Source organism: Microcaecilia unicolor, chromosome 6 (assembly GCF_901765095.1).
Source record: "Microcaecilia unicolor chromosome 6, aMicUni1.1, whole genome shotgun sequence".
NCBI classification, from domain to species: Eukaryota; Metazoa; Chordata; class Amphibia; order Gymnophiona; family Siphonopidae; genus Microcaecilia; species Microcaecilia unicolor.
Genome location: NC_044036.1, coordinates 201,489,566 through 201,512,924, shown reverse-complemented (window position 1 = coordinate 201,512,924; position 23,359 = coordinate 201,489,566). Strand labels below are relative to the sequence as shown.

General features: G+C 44.3%; 1 protein-coding gene across 2 annotated transcripts in view; it reads left to right on the top strand.

Moving 5' to 3' along the window:
- The window catches only part of UCHL5 (ubiquitin C-terminal hydrolase L5), a 132,478-nt gene that overhangs the window by 69,670 nt on the left and 39,449 nt on the right, over positions 1-23,359 (top strand). For both annotated transcript variants that reach the window (XM_030205680.1, XM_030205678.1), the window contains 2 exons: positions 12,476-12,578; positions 18,045-18,158. In XM_030205680.1, coding sequence (XP_030061540.1) covers positions 12,476-12,578; positions 18,045-18,158 — 217 coding nt within the window. The remainder of the gene's footprint in view (positions 1-12,475; positions 12,579-18,044; positions 18,159-23,359) is intronic.

Sequence of the window (23,359 nt, the reverse complement as noted above, 5' to 3'; positions counted from 1 at the left end):
GGGAACTGGGTTCAGTTCCCACTGTAGCTCCTTGTGATTCTGGGTAACTCCTTTAACCCTTCGTTGTCCGAAGTACAAAATAAGTACCTGTGTATAATATGTAAACTGCTTTGATTGTAACCACAGAAAGGCGGTATATCAAATCCTATCCCCTGCTTTAGTTCTTGCCATAGATTTTCTGTTGAGTTCAAGTCTTAACTTTGTAGCCAACTCAGGCATTGACTTTGTTCTTGTGGAGTTACTCTATTGTTGCTTTTGTTCTGTGCTTAAGATTATTGTCCTGCTGAAAAGTGAATATTCTCCCCCATTCAAAGTCTGTGGCAGATTCGTAATAGGTTTTCCTGACTTCACACCATATTTTTTTTTCAGTCTTTACAATCCTCTTGTTCTTGCCAATCTAATCTAATCCAAACATTTCTAGATCGCTAGATCCTTCCGGTCCTAAGTGGTTTACAAAGTAACATACCCATAATAAAAATGGGTTAAGATATCATTAAAAGCAAAAACACTGCTATTAAGTTATAATTCTACACATTCAAGTACTTCTTTAAAAGGTGTGTTTTCAATTTCTTCCTAAATTATTTAAAAAATATAAAAAAAGGATCCAATCCTTTAGAACTAAGGTAAATTTTTCCAGAGAGAAACTGAAAAATATGAAGGATGCCTTCCAATATTTACTATACCTAAGGACCTACAGGTGAAGGGAAAAGAAGTAATAATGATTCTTAGAATGACAAATATAAATGGAAGACGAATGGTCCAATAGACCAAATCCACAACATAACTCTACTGCCACCACCGTAGTTACTGTAGGTGTTAGGAGTGATGTGCTGTGTTTCACATCACATATCGTTGAGACCAAACGGTCAAATCTGACCATCTTCCTCTTGTGTGCAATATCTTCTTGAGTAGGTTTGGGAACGGTATGCTACACATCATATGGTTTTTCTTTATTATTAGCTTAATCCTCACAATGACCTTCCTCAGCAGTTTCCTTAACCCACCGCTGCTAATTTTTGATCACTTTCAGTTGTAGAATCCCAAGGAAGAGACACTCCCAAATACAAAAATAAACAATGGGCAAGCCCTATGAGTATATAGGACACTCAAAAAAGGATTTCACACTCCCAAATATATATTATCATACCAATTCTAATAAAGAAGAGGAACAAAAGGAGAATTCAGTATAGGCTGTTCCAATAGCCGTCACTTTTTAGCCGTATCAACTGCTCACATATTCTGTAAATCATTTGTACTCCTTGCCTTGAAACCCTTCAAAACTTTATCTCTTAATATAAAATTACAAATTTTAAGATATTCAGGAACGAGTGTGAAAAACTTTATAGAGACTATATAACCCTTGAGGGAGTAGAAACGATGAGAAGGGATCTCCGATCGTTAAAAGAATGGTCGAGGGTCTGGCAGTTAAAATTTAATTTCTACCAAAAAAACAAATCATATTAACACACTAAAAAAACTACCTAAAAACTATTTGTGTTGTGATACACAATTGTTTTCTTTTTTTTGATATATGCTAATGGTGCTCAGTGACTGGGTATTTTGCGCTGAACCAACCCGCAGTGTGAAACTGCTGTCTACCTGCTTTTACATCATTGTACCCCCTGCCGCCACCTTTTCAATATTATCAGTTCTGTGACTGTTTATTCTCCTATCCCCGATACACTAAAGTATTAGTTACAATCCAGTCACGTTTAAACCGGGTCAAATGTTGTCTCTTTGTTGTTTGTCACAATATGTTATTGTAGTATATACTTGTATGTCAGGCGTGCTACTTATCTTGATGTGAGGTGGTTGCAGGGATTGCTGAGAGTTAGTCCTGTTGAGATCCCAGTCCTTGATTTAATGTGCTTTAAAATGAATGCTGTATCCTGGTCCTCAGCGCTTGTTTCTCCTAAGGTTACTTCGGTTCCCTACATGCGAGCATGTTTCGCCCACTGGCGTCTTCCGGGGAACGTTATACTGAAACAAATGCAATGTGATCAATCAATAGCATGTTATGGGATTATTTCTCTGTCAACATTTCGTAAATCCACTACACTCTGAAATAAGTATACCCAAAATTCTTCCATAATTAAATACTGTTCGACTGACCAGTAGCGGGAACAGTTTAGCGCGGTAACCACATTGTTGAAAAGGTGGCGGCAGGGGGTGCAATGATGTAAAAGCGGGTAGACAGCAGTTTCACACTGCGGGTTGGAGTGATGTACTTGGGGTGTGGAAACCCAAAAGAGAGATACCGGATAGGAGGGGAGCGATTAGTAAGCTCGACTCAGGAGAGAGACCTTGGGGTGTTGGTGTCGGAGGCTCTGAAGGTGAAGAAACAATGTGACAAGGCGATGGCCATGGCCAGAAGGATGCTAGGCTGCGTAGAGAGGGGGTGTAACCAGCAGAAGAAAGGAGATGTTGATGCTCCTCTACAAGTCGTTGGTGAGGCCTCACTTGGAGTATTGTGTTCAGTTTTGGAGGCCGTATCTTGCTAAAGATGTAAAAAGACTGGAAGTGGTGCAAAGAAAAGCTACAAAAATGGTATGGGATTTGTGTTGCAAGCCATACGAGGAGAAACTTGCTGACCTGAACATATGTATACCTTGGAGGAAAGGAGAAACAGGGGTGGCATGATACAGACGTTCAAATATTTGAAAGGTATTAATCCACAAATGAACCTTTTCCGGAGACGGGAAGGCTGTAGAACTAGAGGACATGAATTGAGGTTGAAGGGGGGCAGACTCAGGAGTAATGTCAGGAAGTATTTTTTCACGAAGGGTGGTGGATATGTGTAATGCCCTCTCGCGGGAGGTGGAGGAGATGAAAACGGTAATGAAATTTAAACATGCGTGGGATAAACACAAAGGAATCCTGTTTAGAAGGAATGGTTCCGTGGAATCTTAGCGGAGATTGGGTGGCGACGCCGTTAATTGGGAAACAAAACGGGAGCTGGGCAGACTTCTATGGTCTGCGCCCTGATTGTGACTGAATAGATAGGGGTGGGCTGGACTGTAAATTTTAAGGGGCTTTGATGTTAGCTTCAGAACTTAGTACAAGAACAGTACTGGGCAGACTTCTACGGTGTGTGCCCTGATAAAGGCAAGGACAATGATAAAGGCAAGGACAAATCAAACTTGGGAATACATATAAAGTATCACATACCATGTAAAATGAGTTTATCTTGTTGGGCAGACTGGATGGACTGTACAGGTCTTTATCTGCCGTCATTTACTATGTTACTATGTAAAGGAACCCTTAAAGCTGGCTCAAAACAAAAACGTGCAAAAAATGAATTATATCAAAATATACTTCAAAAATAGCAGAGCACCGGACATATTGGAGACCACCAGACATGGGCGATAACTTACCTAAAACTTCTGTTTCCTTGCTCCAACACCGCCTGCTCCTTAAACGTCCTACAGGAATCCCTGTTTCAAAACCTCTTCAGGGATGCAAGTGCTGCATTCTCAAATTCCTTGGTTCCTTAATTTTGGTACTGTCAAACTATTTCTATTTCAAATGGATGGACGTGACCGTTCCAAGCAGGGCTGTGGAGTCTGAGTCGGCAGCAAATTTGGGTACATTGAGTCAGAGTTGGAGTCGGCAAAAATGTACCGACTCCGACTCCTCATACATTTGAATAAAGTACTTCTCTGCTGTGAATAAAGCTTAGTACCTAGTTGTTTCACTAGTGTGAAGTCCAGCTGAACTATTTTGCTGGAGAGCTTCCCTCTGCTCAGTCTCCCTTTGTATTTACTGACCTGCTGTAGAGCACCTCCTCTCTGACCCCACAGAGAACTTAAGCTCCAAGAGAAGATCATTCAGCACACACAGAAAAAGGCAGCAGAGAGACTCCACCCAACTTCCTCTCTCTCTGCAAGAAGAGCTTTATATTTTAGTGGAAGTGGCACACCATTCACAATGGCAAAAAGAATGTCAGGAAACATGACAAAGTCTGCTGTTTATGAACACTTTACAATATCAACAGATGGGAAACATTATGTATGTCAATGTATTATAGAAGATGATGATGGTGAAAAAGCATGTGATGCAAAAATTAGCAGTTTCAGTGGTTATGAAAAAAATGCACCTACAAGAGCATCAAATTTAAAAAGACACTTGCAGCATTTCCATCCTAAAGTGTTAGAAGCTGTGATTGAGAAAGATAGCAATGAAAACATTCCATCTACTTCAGGGTCAATAAAAGATCAGAAATCTACTGGAGGCCAGACACAACTATCAAGATTTTTTACAGCTGACAAAGTTACTATAACAATGACACCAGAAAAATTCAAAAACCACATCATTGAAATGGCAGTAAAGAATAGTATACCACTATCTTTTTTTTTTTCACAACCAGCCTTTTTAGGCTTAAATGGAGAAATGGCTAAAAAGCTTGGAGTTTCTCTGGAACGAGAAAGTATAAGGAGACTTATACCTGAAGAGGCCAAATGTAAGAAGGAAGAACTAAGAAAAAGTCTGAAGGGACGTTTTGTCTTTATTAAAATGGATGCATGCACACGTCACGGAGTCAATTATTTTGCAATTAATGTTAGATTTGCTGATGAAAACAAAAAAACAATAACCCGGACATTAGGAGTAAAGGACACTCAGGCACATCATACCAGTGAGTATCTGCAGAAGTTAGTGGAAGGTGTTTTAGAAGATTTTGAAATTAAAAAGGAACACATTCTATGTATTGTAACTGATAATGCTTCAAATATGTTAAGCACAATTGAAAAAATGAAGGAAGTTGATGAAGAAAGCAGCATACAAATATCAGAAGATGACAGTTCTGCAATTCAAGAAAGCTGTGAAAGTTTGGATGATATTGCTGAAGAAGCATCTAAGCTTATTACCATTCAACATATGCGTTGTGCTGTTCATACTCTGGAACTAGCAATAAGAGATGGATTGAAGGATCGTCATTCGGCTACACTAATTAGCAAGTTGAGGCAAGTAGCTGTTGCAGCCAGGATCCCTAAAACAGATGCTATTCTGAAGAGACGTGCTGGAAAAGGAGCCATTTTGGATCAAGCAACGCGCTGGGGAAGCACTTACTTGATGATAAAGCGTTTGCTTGAACTAAAAGACTTTCTTGAAGAACTGGACAATGTAAATGTTTCATTAAAAGAAAACCAGTGGGCTCAAGTTACAGAATTAGGCTACTTTCTTACCCTTTTGCTGTTACCAAGAAGCTGCAATATGAAGATTTAACACCAGGTAAATTCTTCTTGGAATGGAAGGGCTTGATATATAACCTTAACAAAAGTGGGGGGTTAATTGCTGATGGCATTGTATCTTCAATGAGGAAAAGAGAGGAGCTCTTGCTGGATAATCAAATTCTCTTAGCTGCTATTTATGTTGATCCAATGAGCCGAATTTTGTTGAGCAGTGACCAAATTGCTACAGGAAAACAGGCACTCTATGACATAGCAGTTCGCATGAAAGGGTTGCTACCTGAAACTCATAAACCACTGGATGAAGCTAAAGCTATAAATACTGGTGGTAATGGTAACTCAGGTTCATCATCTTCAAATGAAGAGAATTTTCAAGCCTATTTGGACAAAATGGAAGCTTCAAAAGCAAAGCAATGTCGGTTAAGCATGGAAAAGCAACCTGTCCATATAAAGAAATTCATGCAAGAGTTATTTTAAAGGATTAAAAGAAGTGGAAAAGTTTGACCGCTCATCAAAACTGACTATAGAAGAAGCCATCATTGTTTATCCAGAGATTGTCAGTGATGCAGCTAGAACCGTAACAGCAATGCCACCCACCCAAGTCAGTGTTGAAAGACTGTTTTCAGCACTGAAAATAATCAAATCAGATTTAAGGGCTTCTATGAAGGAGGATCTGGCAGAAGCAAATCTGTTTCTAAGAACAATATATTAGTTAATTTTGGATTATGTTTAACAGCTATTCTACAGCTATGCGAAGTTTAAATAATATATAAGTTGTTTTAGGTTTTCCAAATGTTTTTGGTTTATGTAGGTTAACTTTGATTTTGTTCTGATTTCCAAAGGATGTTGTTCTAGAATTTCCAAAGGATGTGGTGGTTCCAGATTTTTATACTTGCTATGATGACTTTATACTTGATAAAAAAAACAATAAACATAACCTTGTTTTTTTTATGTGTGTTTTTTTGTTTAAACTTTAGGATTAATGAATATTTATAGTTTCTTTAATAAATAAAATAAAGTCACAATGACATAGCTTTTAAACCCAAACATTAACATGCAGCCTTGCATGCTGCACTCTTTCAGTCAACATGCAAAAAAAATACATATTAAAAACTGAGGAGTCGGAGTCAGAGTCGGAGGTACCATAAACTGAAGAGTCGGAGTCGAAGGATTTTTGTACCGACTCCACAGCCCTGGTTCCAAGGGACGTTCAAATACCCTGAAATTTTCTTATAGCCTTTCTCCAATCTCTACCTTTCAGTAACTTTATACCAGAGTTCTTTTGGCAGCTCTCTGTTTGGCACGTATAGACCATTGCATCTCATTCATATCATACAATGGAAACAGCTTGATCTGCATCAGGAGATTTGAATCTGCTGAGCTCTTGTGATTGGGCTCAAATGGTCTATTTAACTTACAGGCTTTGTTAGGGCAGGTTTTGGAAATGAACTAATTTGGGTTTGTTTTGACAAAGGGTGTGGAGACTTACACAGTCAAGCCTTTTAGTTTCTTAATTCTGTGGAAATAACGGCAACAATCAAGTTGCAGGTGAATAATTGTTATTGGATTAACTTTTCTTTGAGCTTTAGAGAGTTACCTTCTCCATCAGGTCAATAAAGAAATGATGCAGTTGGGTTTAAATAGTTTTCAAACCCATCTAGGTTTTAGGTTGTCTGCTTATGTTAGTAAAGCTCAGTGAAAGGGGTGGGGGGATAGACAGGTGATGAGACAGTAACACTTTACACATCAGAGACCATATATCTGATAACTGGTGAGAGAGCCAGTGTTTTGAGTCCTTTTGAACCAGTCTCTTAGACTGATGCAAAAAAGCTTGCGCTAAAGCCATGCATTGTGTTCACTTTAGATATCACGTGCTCAGCCATGATGCCACAGTTCTGCGAGCCAATTCAGTAAGCTATCTATATTCATATTTGATTCGTGCAGAACTTGTCCACTAATCAGGGATAGCAGAACGGATGCATGTGCACAAGGTTCTGTGCTTGGGGCAGCTAGAACTGCACATATCTGAGCAAGAGAAAGTAATTGCATATCTGCATATGTGCTGGAATGTTGCTCTGCATATGAAATTTTTGTAATGTCGATACCTGTGTATTATATGCAAAATAGTGTTGTTTTCCCCCTGTTCAAGCATGTGCACAGAGCCATCTCCTTCCCGCTCTGTCTTAAAAAGTTGAGGGTGCTGTTAATGCTTGAAAAACAGGCATTAAATTTTCAGACTCTACGTCGCCTCAGACCTAGTATTCATATTACTGCGTTGTTCTTACCATAGTCTTCTGTATATTCCTCTGCATCAGTACAGAATAACCAATAGCCTCATTACCAGTTGTTTAATATGCTCTGCACTGGTGTCTAATTTGAGGTTTTGGTCAGGATTAGTTTCTGTGCAAAACCCTTTTCTGCTTTGTGCAGAGGTGTCGTGCCAACTGCATTTCCATCTGTGACAGCTTTCTGCATAGGGCCCTCAGTGTTATTTCTAATTTCAAAAGTTTTCTGTAACTGTATGCTCCTGAAGTTTCCTCTAAGCATCTTTTTCTGTAAAGCCACGAAGGGAGCAATCTTCCTTTGTGAAATGCTCACCCACTGAGCTGCCGTGTGTTTCTATAATAGCTTGCTTATGAAGATTTGATACATATCCTCAGTTTTTGGCTTATTGTTGAAGCCCTCTTTTTTTTTTTTTTTTTTTTTTTGCATTGAATCATATATTTTATATTCATAAAGGAGTATGAATGTGGGCCTTTTATTTTTAATGTCTTTCCCATGTGAGTAGCCATTAGGTCCTGTGATATGTGTAAACATGACTTTCATTGTGATATCTTGCAGGATTTGTGCCATTTTTTCCTTTTGTTTGGATTTTACAACTTATAACTGACTGTTTCTGGTTAGGTGGTTGATACAAGGTTACAATTGGTAGTAGGAATAGTTAAGCTCTGGAACTCTTTGCCGGAGGATGTGGTAACAGTGGTTAGTGTATCTGGGTTTAAAAAGGTTTGGACAAATTTCTGGAGGAAAAGTCCATAGTCTGCTATTGAGACAGACATGGGAAGCAACTGCGTGCACTGGGATTTGTAGTTTGGAGTGTTGCCACGATTTGTGTTTTCTGCCATGTACTTGTGACCTGTCTTGGCCACTGTTTGGAAAACATGATACTGGGCTAGATGGACCATTGGTCAGACCCCAGTATGGCTACTCTTATGTTCTTATGTCTTTTTAGTAATTCATTCTCTAGAAATAGGGGTTGAAGATCTTCTTACAATTTTCATTAGGTTTTCTGTTATATTAATACAAGTGGTATACGTTCCATTGTTTTCCTTTCCTTGTAATAGGCTTTCCCTAGATGTTTTGGATGAGGATAGTTTTCCAGAAGATGATTTTTTGGGTGGTAGCCCATTTATTTAGAGTTCTGTTAGAACCTTAAGTTGTTTGCTCTGACCCACAAGGTAGGGAACAAATACAGAGTTATCTTTTAGATTGAAAGATCAAATCCATTATATACAGCCAGTCTGCTAGACAGTCCAGACCTTACCAGCTGATGGTGACAGAGAAGCTGAGCAGTACAGTAACATGGCCTGTGACCCGTGGTTGAGTTCCTTTGCTGGTGTCTTCTTCCTGGGGATCATTCCATGGTCTTTACCCTGGTTGAACCAGAGGAGCCCATGCTCTTCTATACCCTCAAGCCTTGGCCCATGGTCCTTTGCTTATGGTGACATCGCTGGCAAGTGTTCCATGGGACCTCTGTCAGCAGGTTTGAGTGTCCTCTGTCCCCCACCCCTCCCCAGGAGCCCCAAAAGCATAGACCCCATATAAATACAAATTTCAATTGGCTTGTTGAGTTTTGACAAAAAAAGAGGCAGTTCCTGTCTAAAGAAAGGCAGGCAAGCCAGCAGAGCTGAAGAGATTCTCCATTGAGGGTGAGTACACTGGGGATCCTGGGGAAAGGGAGTGTTTGTGATTGTGTTCTGGGTCAGCAGATTATTCCTGTAGTGCTTTCTGGCTGGGTATTTGGGGGCTAGAAGATTAATAGTGCTTCTGGAACTTCCTTCCTCGATTAGTGGTGGAGAGACAGCAGCAGCAGTTTGTGGTTCCAGAGAGTTGCCCAAGCTATCAAAATTTATATAGGCAAGATTCCCCAGGGTGTGGTGGATCATGTTGCAGCTATCCTGATATTTATAATAATGTTGGCCATTTGGGCACCAAACCGCTATGTGGCTCATTTGGTGGGGAGGGGGGACAGCTTCCAGCTCCTCCAAATATAGGGGTGGCCTGGAGCTCTCAGACCTGGGGCCCCAATTCATTACTGCCTTCAGAAAGCACCCTCAAATCATGGAAGACTCTAGACTTGGTGCTTTGAGACATGAACATTATGATGTGTAAACTTTACCCTCAAGAGGAGCTAAACAGCTCCTTTGGGTTCCCAGAGTTGACACCTTGCTGATAGTGACCAAGAAGGCTACTATTCCCATTGAAGGACTTGCAGGACAAGAAAGTGGAATTGCTTCTAAAGAAGGCATTCAGCACTTATGCACTTGGTGCTCAGGTGGTGGTAGGCACAGGTCATGTTCTGGACTCGGCTGATCTCGGTATTGCAGAAGGTGATGCTCTCTCCCTGGCTGATGTCCTGTGACTTAATTTGAATAAGCTGTCAGGCAGTGACCTTGGTTGTTGCTTGCAGATGTCTATGACCGCATAACTGGTCTGTGAATTCAGCCTCCAATTAACGCCTAATCAAGCTTCCCTTTTGGAAGTGATTGCTGTTTGGTGAGTATTCAGAAAAGCTTGTCAGAGATCTATGGGAAGCCAAACTACAGCAACTTTCCAAAGACAGTGTACATAGAGGCAGCATCCTTTTTGTCAAGATTGCAGAAAAGGCAGCCTTTTCATGAAGCAAGGAGGATGAGGAAAGATGGTTTCTTATCCTTCTCCTCTACTGCCAAGTGCCTTCAGTGAGGGACAGCCCTCTCTGCAAAGGTACAGGTGGGAGGGGAGAATCACGTGTTCTACCAGGAGTGGTCCCTTAATCTCTTTTGACCAGTCCTGAAAGTAATTCAACATGGATATGCTCTGGAGCTCACAGAACCAATAGATTGGTTTGATGATGTTGCCTTTCAGTTTGGCTCTCAAGTGAGGTGCTATCTTGGACACGCTTCAATGGTTGATCCAGCTGAGAGTGGTAGAGCTGGTGCCTTCCCAAGAGCAGAATTTGGAATGCTATTCCATCTACTTTGTGGTCTCAAAGGGAGAATGTTTTCATCTCATTCTGGATTTGAAAGGGATCAGTTTCTTCCTCTGGGTCCCATAGTTTTTCATGGAGATGTGATCAGTTATCCCTGGGGTCATGCTGGGAGAGTTCTTGATGTGCCTGGATCTTGTTGAACCTTATTTCTACATTGCTATTAGGGGAAATCACAAGTTGTCAAGTTTTGCATCCTGAGCAAGCATTTTTGGTTCAGGGCACTCCCCTTTGGGCTTGTGACAGCTCCACAAACCACCTCCAAATTTTTATGGCAGTTCTGGTGACGTTGCTACACAAGGGGTGGGGTAGGTTCATTCTAATTTGGACAGTTGGTTGACTCAGACCAGCTTGGAAATTGATGTATGAGCTATATGATGATCAGGATATTTGGGCTGCTGGAACACCTCAGTTGGGTGATCAAGTACGCCAAGAGCCATCTGTTTCCATCACAAGTTCTGGAGTACATGCAAGTTCACTTTAACACTAGAGCAGGGATAGTATACCTTACCCAAGACAGAGTGGACATGATCTTACTCACAAGAGGTCAGTTTGCACAAGGTGGGTTCCAGGAGCTTGGGACTACCTGCAGCTGATCAGCTCCATGGTGGCTACTTTGATATGGTGCCAGTCTAGGCAGTATATCGAGATCTTAAAATAAACTTAAACATGAGGCCTCTTTGGTGTGCTCTACCTTCTGATTGGTTCCCCCTCCTCCTCCAAGCCCCAGTAGTTCAAGGTTGAGCTTCCACTCTGTGACTCTTCAGGAACAAGTGGCCTGATGGGACCTACTTTATCTGATCAAGGGAATTCCCTTGGATTCACCAGACTGGATGATGGTAACGACCAATACCAGCTTGAGAGACTGGGGAGCCCATTGAACAGTCTTGCACAGGGTCATCAATCACATTTGGAGGCATTGTGGTCTATTAGGAGGCAAAAGCTATTCTCTTGGCCTTGGAAAGGTTCCTGCCATTAGTAAGAAGGATGGCAGTCCAAGTAATGTCCTGCAATGAGACTGAAGTAGCTTACATGAACAAGCAGGGAGGCATAGAGTACAGTGGTAGCCTGGGAGATCAGTGGCAATCCATCTCATAATGCTTTGTGCAACCCACATTTGGAGGTAGAAAACATCTGGGCAACTTTTTTTAGATGCTTGACCTGAGAGAACGGAAATGGCCCAAAACCTTCCAGCTGGTGGTGGACTGTTGAAGGCTTCCACTCCCTGATAGAATGGTGATACATAGAGATGTTGTTTTGCCATTTTATCTGCTGGAAGGAGCAGCTGTGATAGTTACAACCCTGACCAAGGTGGGAGCCTCTACCTGTCCACCATGATCTCTGATTGGCAAGGTTCTTCAAGGCATAATGAGGCATTCCGGTGGTGCCACACTGACAGTACAGACCCCATGGTATGTGGATCTGGCTTGCTTGTGGGAAGGCTCCCCACTTCTGTTGCCAAGGGGTCTGGCATTCTTGAGGAATCCTGATCCCTTTTGACTTACAGCTTGGCCTTTTGAGACGTGACATTTGATGTGCAAGAGCTATTTGACACTGATCATAGTTATTCTTAAGGCATATAGGAATTCTAGTCTTTGACGTACATCGGCATGCGGCATGTCTTTTGAGCACTGGTGTGGAGAATGTGTGGCTTGGCAAGCATAGGCGCCATTCAGTTTAGCCTTCATAAGGGGCTGACATTAAACTCTCTCAAGGTTTAGGTTGCGGCCCTTTCTTGTCTGAGGTAAGGTGAAGGGTACTTTGGTGCATTAGAACAGTGTGCATTTTGTTGTGTGGTGGATGGAAACTGGAGCTGTTGCATGCATCATTTTGTTTCCTTTGTACTGATATTTGTAAGGGGTCATTGCAGATTGAGACTGTAGTGCATAAAAAGCTGATATTTAGTTCATTTTGGGTTTTTGTACCCTGCACTGTAGGACTTTATTTGAAAGGTTTTTGTGTGTGTGTGTGGTTTTTTTTTTTGTTTTTTTTTTTACTTAAATTAAATTGACCTACACTAACTTGCATTTTTCTCTTTCAGATACAGTGAGGGGGAGATCCGGTTCAATCTGATGGCCATTGTATCTGACAGGAAAATGATTTATGAACAAAAAATAGCAGAGTTACAGCGACAGCTTGCAGAGGTCAGTGACTTAGATTTTCATGGAACTTTGCCAGAATTGCTACAGGAGATGAGCTGAGTCTGGGAAGTGGTGCTATCCTATATATGCATTATGCTCACTTCTCCCCCATAATGATCAGGCCATTAGGAGGAGGAGAGCTGCAGCCTATTGGAGCATGTCCTCTGCTTCCTAGACCACAAATACTGCTTTGAACACATGGTAGAATGGTATCCTGTGTAGTTCAAAACAGCCATTCCTTTCAGACAACAGGTATTGATGGATGTGATCTAGGATGCTGTGCTCCCCTTACCACCTGCTGGTTGCTATTTGCTGGAGAGAGCAGGGGATTGGTATGCCAAAAAAGGGCTGGGGGATGGTGGTGGGAGACTGCATTACCGTGTTTCCCCGAAAATAAGACACTGTCTTATATTAATTTTTGCCCCCCAAAATGTGCTAGGTCTTATTTTCAGGGGCTGTCTTATTTTTTGGGGAAACATCGGGGTTGGCCCGCCCGCCCTCCGTCACTCCCGGAACTAACCTTAAACGCCTCCTTTCACCTTCGCAGCAGCAGGGCAGGCAACTCCTTCTTTCCGTGTCCTGCCCTCGCCTGACGTAACGTCCGCGAGGGCGGGGCACGGAAGGAAGGAGAGGTCTGCCCTGCTGCTGCGAAGGTGAAAGGAGGCGTTTAAGGTTAGTTCCAGGAGCGACGGAGGGTGGGTGGAGGGGGGGGGGGGCCCGGCGACCTCGGGTGGGGGGGGGTGGGGGGGGGGGGGGGCGGCCTTGTCCGGCTCTCGATGGCCCTGCTTTCAAACAAAAATTTGCTAGGTCTTACTTTCGGGGGAGGCCTTATATCTACCAATTCAGGAAAACCTCTACTAGGTCTTATTTTCGGGGGATGTCTTACTTTCGGGGAAACAGGGTAGGAGCAAAGAGGGAAGAGGGACTATGTGAAGGAGGATAGAGGTTTGTGTGAGAGAGGGGCTGATGGATATGGGGGTTATGAAAAGGATTTAGTGGATGAAAGTTTTATGAAAGGGGTGAGGGGACTTGAGGTGGAAGGAGGAGAATGAGTATATACATTTGTGTATATTGGCAGTTGGGATGGGGAGAGGAAGAGAAGGCCAGTGTATTGAATGGGGACAGAAAAGGCTTAAGCTGGGAAGAGGAGTATCTGTCAAGATATTTTCATGAGCATCGTTTTTCCCTATTGGTCCAAATATTGGTTTTGTCCTATTTGGATTATTGTAACTCTGTATATGGGATTAAACTCTGTATAGTTAAGAAAATTCCACCTGATACAGAATACAGTGACCCGACTAATTTTCTGGATTAAGAAATACGATAGCATTTTTGGCTATCTTCATAAGCTCCATTGGCTACCTTTAAAAACTCAAATTATTTTTAAAATTGCTTGCATTTTTTTAAAATATATTACATACTTCTTCACCAGATCTATTAATTCAACTTCTGTGTCAATCATCTTTCTTCATCTCAGATATTCAATACATTTCTATTAAGGTATTCTGTTGTTAAAGAACTATGATGCAATCATCAGCTTTGATGTTTTCTTACCATGCCATCATTACATGGAATGATCTACCCCAGTGTATCAGTACTGAGCCAAACCATCTTCAGTTTTGAGGGAAACTGAAAACTTTATTTTGTGTGTTTTTTTGTTCTTTGATAATTGTGATGTTTTAATGTATTTCTGCTCATATATTATGTCTGATGTAATTCTCCTTATGTATTACATGGACTTCTTCCCACCAGTTGAGATTTACACGGTAAATAAGTTCCATATTAGATTAGATCAGTCCATTATGTCCATCTACATACAGGTGGATATAGAGAGATACAAACTGAGGTCTGCCATATAAAATGGTATGCATCTGGGTCAGTTAAGCTTCAGAAATTAGTACAAGAACAGTACTGGGCAGACTTCTACGGTGTGTGCCCTGATAAAGGCAAGGACAAATCAAACTCGGGAATACTTATAAAATATCACATACCATGTAAAATGAATTTATCTTGTTGGGCAGACTGGATGGACCGTACAGGTCTTTATCTGCCGTCATTTACTATGTTACTATGTTAATATTTATTTCTAGCAGGTGGTAGATGTGTGCTTCTAGCCACTGTTGGTCTATTGTCTGGACCCTGGCTCCTGTTCTAGGATTCCTAGTTCAGTTGAGCTCATGGGAAAAAGGCTTCAATTTCCGCCTTTCTAAGGGGTACACCTGGGGTCCCCCTCCCAAAAAAATGGCTCCTTTTAATTTCTCCGAGGACAAGCAGGCTGCTTGTTCTCACGACTGGGTGACGTCCAACGGCAGCCCCAGGTCCGGAAATCTTCCTAGCAACAAAGCTTGCTAGAGCCCGCGGCCGTCTTCCCGCTCGTCATGTGAGCGTGGCACTCAGTCTCTTTTTTTTCCGCGGTCAGAGTGGCCGTTTTTCGGTCGCTCTGTGCCTCAGGAGAAAGCCCTCTTCAACCATTAGCGTCTTTTTCGTTTTTTTCTTTTCCGCGAGCTCATTCGCGTTGCCCTTGTTAAAAAAAAAAAAAAAAAAAAACTTCCCCAAAACTTTTCCCTTTAACTTCTTAGTTTTGCCGGTAAGTTTTCGTTTTCGTATGCGGCCATTTTAGCCGCCCGTACAGGGTTTTTCCCTTTTGTGCCTTTCTTTTTGACACCATCGCGACTTTTGATTTTGCTGCCGCTATTTTTCCGTCGATGACATCAAGGATTGCCAGCGACTTCAAGAATTGCACTCGGTGCAGCCGGGCAATCTCAGCCACTGATCCACACTCTTCGTGTATTCAGTGTCTTGGGGCCGGTCATTGCCCCGACGCTTGTACTTTGTGTCTCCGCCTTAAAAAGCGGACACAAGCGTCGAGATTAGCTCAGTGGGAGCGCCTGTTTGGAGCTTTGCCCGGCACTTCGGCATCGACGTCGGCAGCGGTACCGAAATTGGCGGTGTCGATGTCGGCACTGGAGAGTGCATCGACCTCAGAAGCGCAGGTAATGGCTGTCCAGAGACCACCCCACGCTGGCAGCAGTGAACCATCGAGTGGGTCTGCACCTACCTCGAGGGCTCCTGCGGTACAGGCCCATTGGGACCGCCCTTCTTTGGACCCGACCCCGAGGAGACGTTTGGATTCCACATCTTCCTCGTTGGTACCGGGGGGGGGGGGGGGGGGGGGGTACCAGTGACGTGCTTCGAGCAAAGGCGAAGAAGCACCTCATCGGTCACCCTCCCATCATGGTACGGAGAGCTCCGGGGCGCCGAAGGATTCGGCACCCTTGAAGCGTTGACGCTGGGAGGACCGCTCACCCTCCATACAGGAGGTGTCGATGCACTCCTCTCCGGACAGCCCGGTACCGTCTCCTCGCCCCAGACAGATTCTGGCTTCATCTCCGGTACCGACCCCACAGCCTTGCTCGACAGACACTCTAGACGAGCGCCTCTGAGCCATTCTTCCGGAGATTCTGGAAGGGCTGCTGCGACCGTCTGTTCTGGTACCGGAGGTGTTTACGCCGCCGGTACCGGTGAGAGATGCGGTGACTGGCTCCCCGCCTGTGGTGAGGTCTTCGACGCCGTGCCTCTTGCATCCCAACCTCCGGTCCCTGGCGCTCACGGCCTGGATGTTGAGAGTGTAGACTTCGCCTCCTTGGGTCTTTCTGAGGGTGTCTCCCGAGTCTTGCTTGCTTCCAGGAAAGATTCCATTAAAAAGAGTTACTCTTTCAAATGGAGGAGGCTTTGCCGTCTGGTGTGACAGCAAGGCCCTAGATCCTCGCTCTTGTCCTACACAGACCCTTCTTGAATACCTTCTGCACTTGTCTGGTCTTAAGACCAACTCCGTAAGAGTTCATCTTAGTGCAATTAGTGCTTATCATTATCGTGTGGAAGGTAAGCCTATCTCAGGACAGACTTTAGTTGTTCGATTCATGAGAGGGAGTTCCATCTGAGCCAGTCAATTGTCTTGACAACGTTTTTTCCCCGGCCTCATACCCGCCCTTCTGAACGTCATTTGCACACATTGGACTGCAAAAGAGCATTGGCCGCCTATGTGGAGCGGACAAGCCCCTTCATACAGTCTGCCCAAATGTTTGTTTCTTTTGATCCCAACAGAAGGGGAGTGGCTGTCGGGAAACGCACCATTTCCAATTGGCTAGCAGATTGCATAATTCCTTCACTTATGCCCAGGCTGGGCTGACTCTTGAGGGTCATGTCACGGCTACAGTGTTAGAGCCATGGCAGCGTCAATGGCCCACTTGAAGTCAGCCACTACTGAAGAGATTTGCAAGGATGCGAAGTGGTCTTCAGTGCACACATTCACATCTCATTACTGCCTTCAGTAGGATACTTGAAGCGGCAGTAGGTGCTGCAGAATCTGTTTGGGGTTTAGAATCCAACTCCACCCCCCTAGGCCCATTTTTATTCTGTTCCAGGCTGCACTCTCAGTTAGTTGTTTCTGGTTTTAGGTCAATCTCAGTTATGTCCTCGCCGTTGCAAGGCCCAATTGACCCTATTTGTTGTTTTGAGTGAGCCTGGGAGCTAGGGATACCCCAGTCGTGAGAACAAGCAGCCTGCTTGTCCTCGGAGAAAGCGAAGTTACTTACCTGTAGCAGGTATTCTCCGAGGACAGCAGGCTGATTGTTCTCACCAACCCGCCCGCCTCGCCTTTGGAGTTGTCTCTTCCCTGGTCTTGCATGTAACTTGACTGAGTGCCACGCTCGCTCGACGGGCGGGAAGACGGCCGTGCATGCGCGCACTCGTGCGCACGAGGGCTCTAGCAAGCTTTGTTGCTAGGAAGATTTCCGGACCTGGGGCTGCCGTCGGACGTCACCCCCAGTCGTGAGAACAATCAGCCTGCTGTCCTCGGAGAATACCTGCTACAGGTAAGTAACTTCACTTTAAACTTCCTTGAGGGGAACAATCAAGTTCTCCCAACCCTGCCCCCACCTCAGTTTCACCTAGTGGTGATACCAGAAGTCTACAGCTAGAGCTCAGCATTGCCATTTTGAACATAGGATTGCTCCTGCCCCACACTAAACCATCAAGCAAGACTCCAGTATGTGATGGGGGACAGCAACCTACTTCTGCAAGGGATTGAAAGGCAAGGGGCGTGATACTAGGGAATTGTGGTCAATAAATGCATGGGGCTGCAGTAAATACAGTGGGAGGTAGCACAGATATACTTTAACCACACCATCTGCTAATGCATTAACTGTGTGAGAAGATGCCAGGAATGTCCCCAACAATTATCACACAGACTTGCACTTAATGCACAGTAAGTTTGGTAACTAATACAATAAATGGAAAAACTTACTGTACTTTAGTAAACAGGCCCCTAAGCACAATAGAAACCAAGATGCTGTGAAAGACTAATGGGAAACAGGAAAGGGGGAGTTTTAGGCAGTGTGTGTGTACATTGTTGTACTCTTCATTTTGTTCAGGTTTTCATGATGTATTATTATTTCTTTTTAATTCTAGGAAGAGCCAATGGATACAGATCAGAGCAGCAGTATACTAAGTTCTATACAGTCAGAAGTTGCAAAATACCAGATGCTAATTGATGAAGAAAACCAAAAATTGAAAAGATACAAGGTAGGTTATAAAATATATTGTTGACCCAACACGTCCATGTTTTCTGAAAGTGCCTGCATCAGGGTTCCTAGCATTAACATAACATATAAATAAATTGTTGCAAAGTGCTTCATACATTTTAAATTTTAAAAAAGTCATATGAAAACATAATTTAAACATAAGCAATACTTTAAAAAGAATTTTAAAAAAGCACACCTTATTAAAAATACTGAATTAAATGAATAGATATACATAATTTTAAGGAAAAAAGTTCTAAAGCAAATATAATGCCTATATAGAGGTTTCTTGTTATACTGTTATATAGAGAAATTTGTAAGTTATGTTACAGCTGACCTTAGCCTCTCATATGTAAAGGATAATAAATAAGAATAAAATTATAAATGCAAAATTATTGGTTAAAAAAAGTGTGCTTACAATCGGTTGGTCCAGCAAATACTGCTATATTATTCAAAATGGCATTGAGACAGAAAATCTTTACTTGAAGGAGCCAAAGCAAAATAAGGATTTCTAATGCTGTTGTCACTGTACATCAGGGGTGGGCAACCTCAGTCCTCAAGGGCTGCAACCCAGTTGGGTTTTCAGGATTTTCCTAGTGGCTATGTATGAGATCTATTTGCATGCACTGTCTCCATTGTATGCAAGGAGATCTCATACATATTCATTGGGGAAATCCTGACAATCCAATTGAATTGCAGCCAGTGTTTCCTCTGAGTGGCTTGGTGTGTGCAAATGTTTTTTTTTCGTGTGAGGAGTAAGTTTTAAAAACCAAAAATTTTTGAGTGCCAGTATTAGCAATGCATTGCTGTATATAGCACAAAAAAACATTTTTGTGAGCAGCCATGTAAAAACTGTGAACGATACTCCTAAAATGTATGAGCAATCGCTCATGTGCTCCGCTTAGAGGGAAAATTGGTTGCGGCCCTTGAGGACCAAGGTTTGCCTACCCCTGCTCTGGACTGTATGATTCAGGTAACCGTATGTATGAATATGAATGGGGTTTAATGGCTGACTATAACTCTATAACCAAACCCCTCCAGCTAGCTGAAGCCGGAACTTCCAAGAGTACTGCAAAAACATGTTCAAATAGTTTCGTTTTTATGATGGAGCAAAGAAACACTGACAAGGATGGTATTAAAAAGGGAAAAGGGATGATATTTAAAAAAAAAAAATCAAATTTCATTTTTTAAATTTAGGGATTAAGGGTGATATTCAAAGAAAGAAAAAAACAGACTTCAGCTCTTAAACTTAGAGAACATCCCCTCTTAAACTGAAAATGGCAAGGATGGTATGAGGAAAATAATCCTCATTTCTATAACTTAGAAAACACCCCTTCTTCAAACTTAAAAAAAATATTAATATGTATAAGAGAATCACCAAACTCACTCCTTTGTGGTCTTCTAAACCAAAATAAAAACTAGAAATGCTGACGGGTGCATGTATAAAGCCAGTGCTGGCTTTGTGAAAGGGGTAAAGGTTATCTCACAGCATCATTGGAGCAGGGATGGGAAGAAGGCAAGCCAAGGCTTAATCTCCTTTAGTAGTGAGGGTTTATTTTGATGCTCTGTACATAGGGTTGGTGTTTTCTCTCTGTTGCTGTTTATATTTGGGATCTCACTTTGAAAGTCATGGTAAGCATTCTACAGCAGAATTTTTTTTTTCAAGCACTTTGTTCAAAGTTCGTAAAGGTGTACAAAAGAAAAGTCTTTTTGCAGATTCTGTAATTCCTTGATGGTTGACAAAACATGAGCAGTTTGGTTGTTTACTGCAAGGAGCAGAGCACTGAACTCAGCATGCCTCTGGTACACTGTTGGGACCTGACTATTTCTTTGCCTTTATCCTTCTGTTGACCCTTGATAGCCTACTGAAAGTGAGACCAGGACTAGCACATCTGTTTGATAGATCACAAGGCTTCCATTGTACCAAGCAGTATGGAGAAGGAATGCCATGTGTATCTCTTACTGGGTCTATCAGAGAATTTGTGAGCTTGGTGTAGATACTGAGGGGCAGATGCAGAAAGCATGCATTGATGGCTTAGCGCATAGTTTCCTAATTCAGGTGTAACATTAGTTTTCCTCGCCAGTGCAGTAAACAAAGTATATGCAAATAGGATCTGTGAAGAACTTGTGCATTAACTAGGGAAAGCTGACCAGATGCATGCTGCACACGGTTCTGCACTAATTGCAGCTAGTGCTGTGTGCATGTCTGAGCAGAAAAATGTATCGGCACACATCAGCGCATGTGGTGGAATGTTTTGCACCTAAAATTTTTTGCAATGTAGATACTTACTTGCAGAATGTATTTCCAGCACATGAGCCGATGTGCCAGTGGATTTTTCTTTTCTGCTCAGACTTCTGCACTGCCATAGCTGCCTTTAGCACAGAACTGCCACCTACTTCATTCTGTCATTTTTATCCGTGTTCTTCATTGAGGCCACAAGAAAAGTTGGTGGGTCTGGTTCGCTTGTAGGAAAAACAGGCATTACATCTCATAGATGCTACTGTAGAAGAACGAGCTAACCTTCCCACACCTTATCAGACTTGGCATTAAAGCCCTGGCATTGTGCTCAGGCTTTAAATCTTCTTTGCACTTCTGTACATCAGAGTAGAATAGCTAATTGGCCTCATTACCCGTGGTTTTAAATGACTGTGTTCTAGTATCTAAGGCAGATTTTCTTAACCGTTTTTGGTTCCTGCACCCCTTTAACTGATCAGTGAAACCTCCTGCACACCCTTCCTAAACATGTGTCCACTAGTGACCACTGACAGCTGTGTATGTTGATAGAAAAGTTTGCTGCTAACATTTTGCTAAAATTACAGTAGTACCAAAAAAGTCACACTTAAAGCTATTCTCCGAGGACAAGCAGGCTGCTTGTTCTCACTGATGGGTTGACGTCCCCGGCAGCCCCCTCCATCGGAAAGTTTACTAGCAAAGGCCTTTGCTAGTCCTCGCGCGCCCATGCGCGGCCGTCTTCCCGCCCGAAACCGGCTCGAGCCGGCCAGTCTTCTTTCGTCCGCGCTCGGTACGGTCGTGTTACGCCGTTCGTGCCCCAGAGAGTCGACCTCGCGCGTCCTTTTCGACGTGTTTTTTCCTTGTTTTTCGTTGAAAAAGTTCGGGAAGCGCTCCGGAAGTGTTCCGGAAGACCCTTTCGGGTTTTCTGCCCTTCCCGTAATTTTCACAGCTTTTGCCCCGTAAGTTTTCTTTCGTTGTCGGGGTAGGCCTAGTTTGGCCTCGGTCGAGATTTTTCTCCCTTTAAATTTTGGTGCTTCAATTTTCGCCATTTCGGCCTTTGATTTCGCCGGCGTGATTTTTCCGCCCATAACATCGAAGCCTTCCAGCGGCTTCAAGAAGTGCACCCAGTGCGCCCGGGTAATCTCGCTCACTGATAGGCACTCTGCGTGTCTTCAGTGTCTAGGGGCCCAGCACCGCCCTCAGAACTGCAGTCTGTGTTCCCTGTTACAAAGGCGGACTCAGGTAGCGAGATTAGCCCAGTGGAACGTTTTGTTCTCGGGCTCTTTGTCGGCATCGGCACCGGAGGCATCGAGTGCATCGACGTCGTCAGCGTCCGGACCATCTTCCTTGGCTGCCGCTCCATCGACTGCATCGAGGCATAGGACCTCTGCATCGGCGCCGAGGCATCGGGCGACTGCATCGACGTCGGTGGTACCGAGACTTCGTCTGCTGATGTCGTCGGACGGAGGTGCATCGTCAGGAGTGCAGGTGAGGGCTGTCCATTCCCCTGCTGGTGGCGGTGAGCCTTCGGGTGGGTCTCCTCCTACCCTGAGGGCTCCTGCGGTACAGCCCCCCCGGGATCGACCCTCTTCGGTCTCGGCCCCGAGGAAGCGACGGATGGATTCTACGTCCTCCTCGTCGGTGCCGGGGAGCTCCGGTGACATGCTTCGGAAGAAGTCGAAGAAGCATCGACACCGGTCTCCTCCCCGTGTCGGCACCGAGAGCTCTGGGTCGCCGAGGGAGTCGGCACCCAGCAGGCATCGGCACCGAGAGGACCGCTCACCCTCTGTTCAGGAGGTGTCGATGCGCTCCACTCTGGACAGCCCGGAACAGCCTCCTTGCCCGGAACAGGTTCTGACGTCGACGCCTGCATCGACCTCTCAGCCTTTTTCTGCAGCCACTCTGAACGAGTGCCTCCGGGCCGTTCTCCCAGAGATTCTGGGAGAGCTGTTGCGCCCTACCCCTCCGGTACCGGCGGTGCTTGCGCCTCCGGTACCGTCGAGCGTGGCGCCGGCTGGTCCATCGCCCAGGTTGAGGTCCCCGACGTCGGTACCGCGTGCGGTGCCGACCGCGGCCACCTCCCAGGAAGGCTCCCCGACTACGTCGGCGGAGGGAGCTTCGCCGATGCGGGCGAGGGAGTCTACCTCTCGACGCCCCCATCGTGGACGTGGCTCCACGGAGTCGAGCCGGGCAAGGTTGCAGACACAGGTCCGTGAACTTGTGTCTGACACCGAGGGTGAGGCCTCGTGGGAGGACGAAGAAGACCCCAGATATTTCTCTGACGAGGAGTCTGGGGGTCTTCCTTCTGATCCCACTCCCTCTCCTGAAAGGCAGCTTTCTCCTCCTGAGAGTCTGTCTTTCGCTTCCTTTGTCCGGGAGATGTCTACGGCCATCCCCTTCCCGGTGGTTGTGGAGGACGAGCCCAGGGCTGAAATGTTTGAGCTCCTGGACTATCCTTCTCCACCTAAGGAAGCGTCCACTGTTCCCTTGCACCATGTCCTGAAAAAGACATTGCTTGCGAACTGGACCAAGCCATTAAGTAATCCCCACATTCCCAAGAAGATCGAGTCCCAGTACCGGATCCATGGGGACCCAGAGCTGATGCGCACTCAGTTGCCTCATGACTCTGGAGTTGTGGATTTGGCCCTAAAGAAGGCTAAGAGTTCTAGGGAGCATGCTTCGGCGCCCCCGGGCAAAGACCCTAGAACTCCTTTGGGAGGAAGGCCTACCATTCTTCTATGCTCGTGGCCAAGATCCAGTCTTACCAGCTCTACACGAGCATACACATGCGGAACAATGTGCGGCAGTTGGCGGGCTTGGTTGATGCTCTTCCCCCTGAGCAAGCCAAGCCTTTTCAGGAGGTGGTCAGGCAGCTGAAGGCGTGCAGAAAATTCCTGGCCAGAGGAGTTTATGACACTTTTGATGTTGCGTCCAGGGCCGCTGCTCAAGGTGTGGTGATGCGCAGGCTCTCA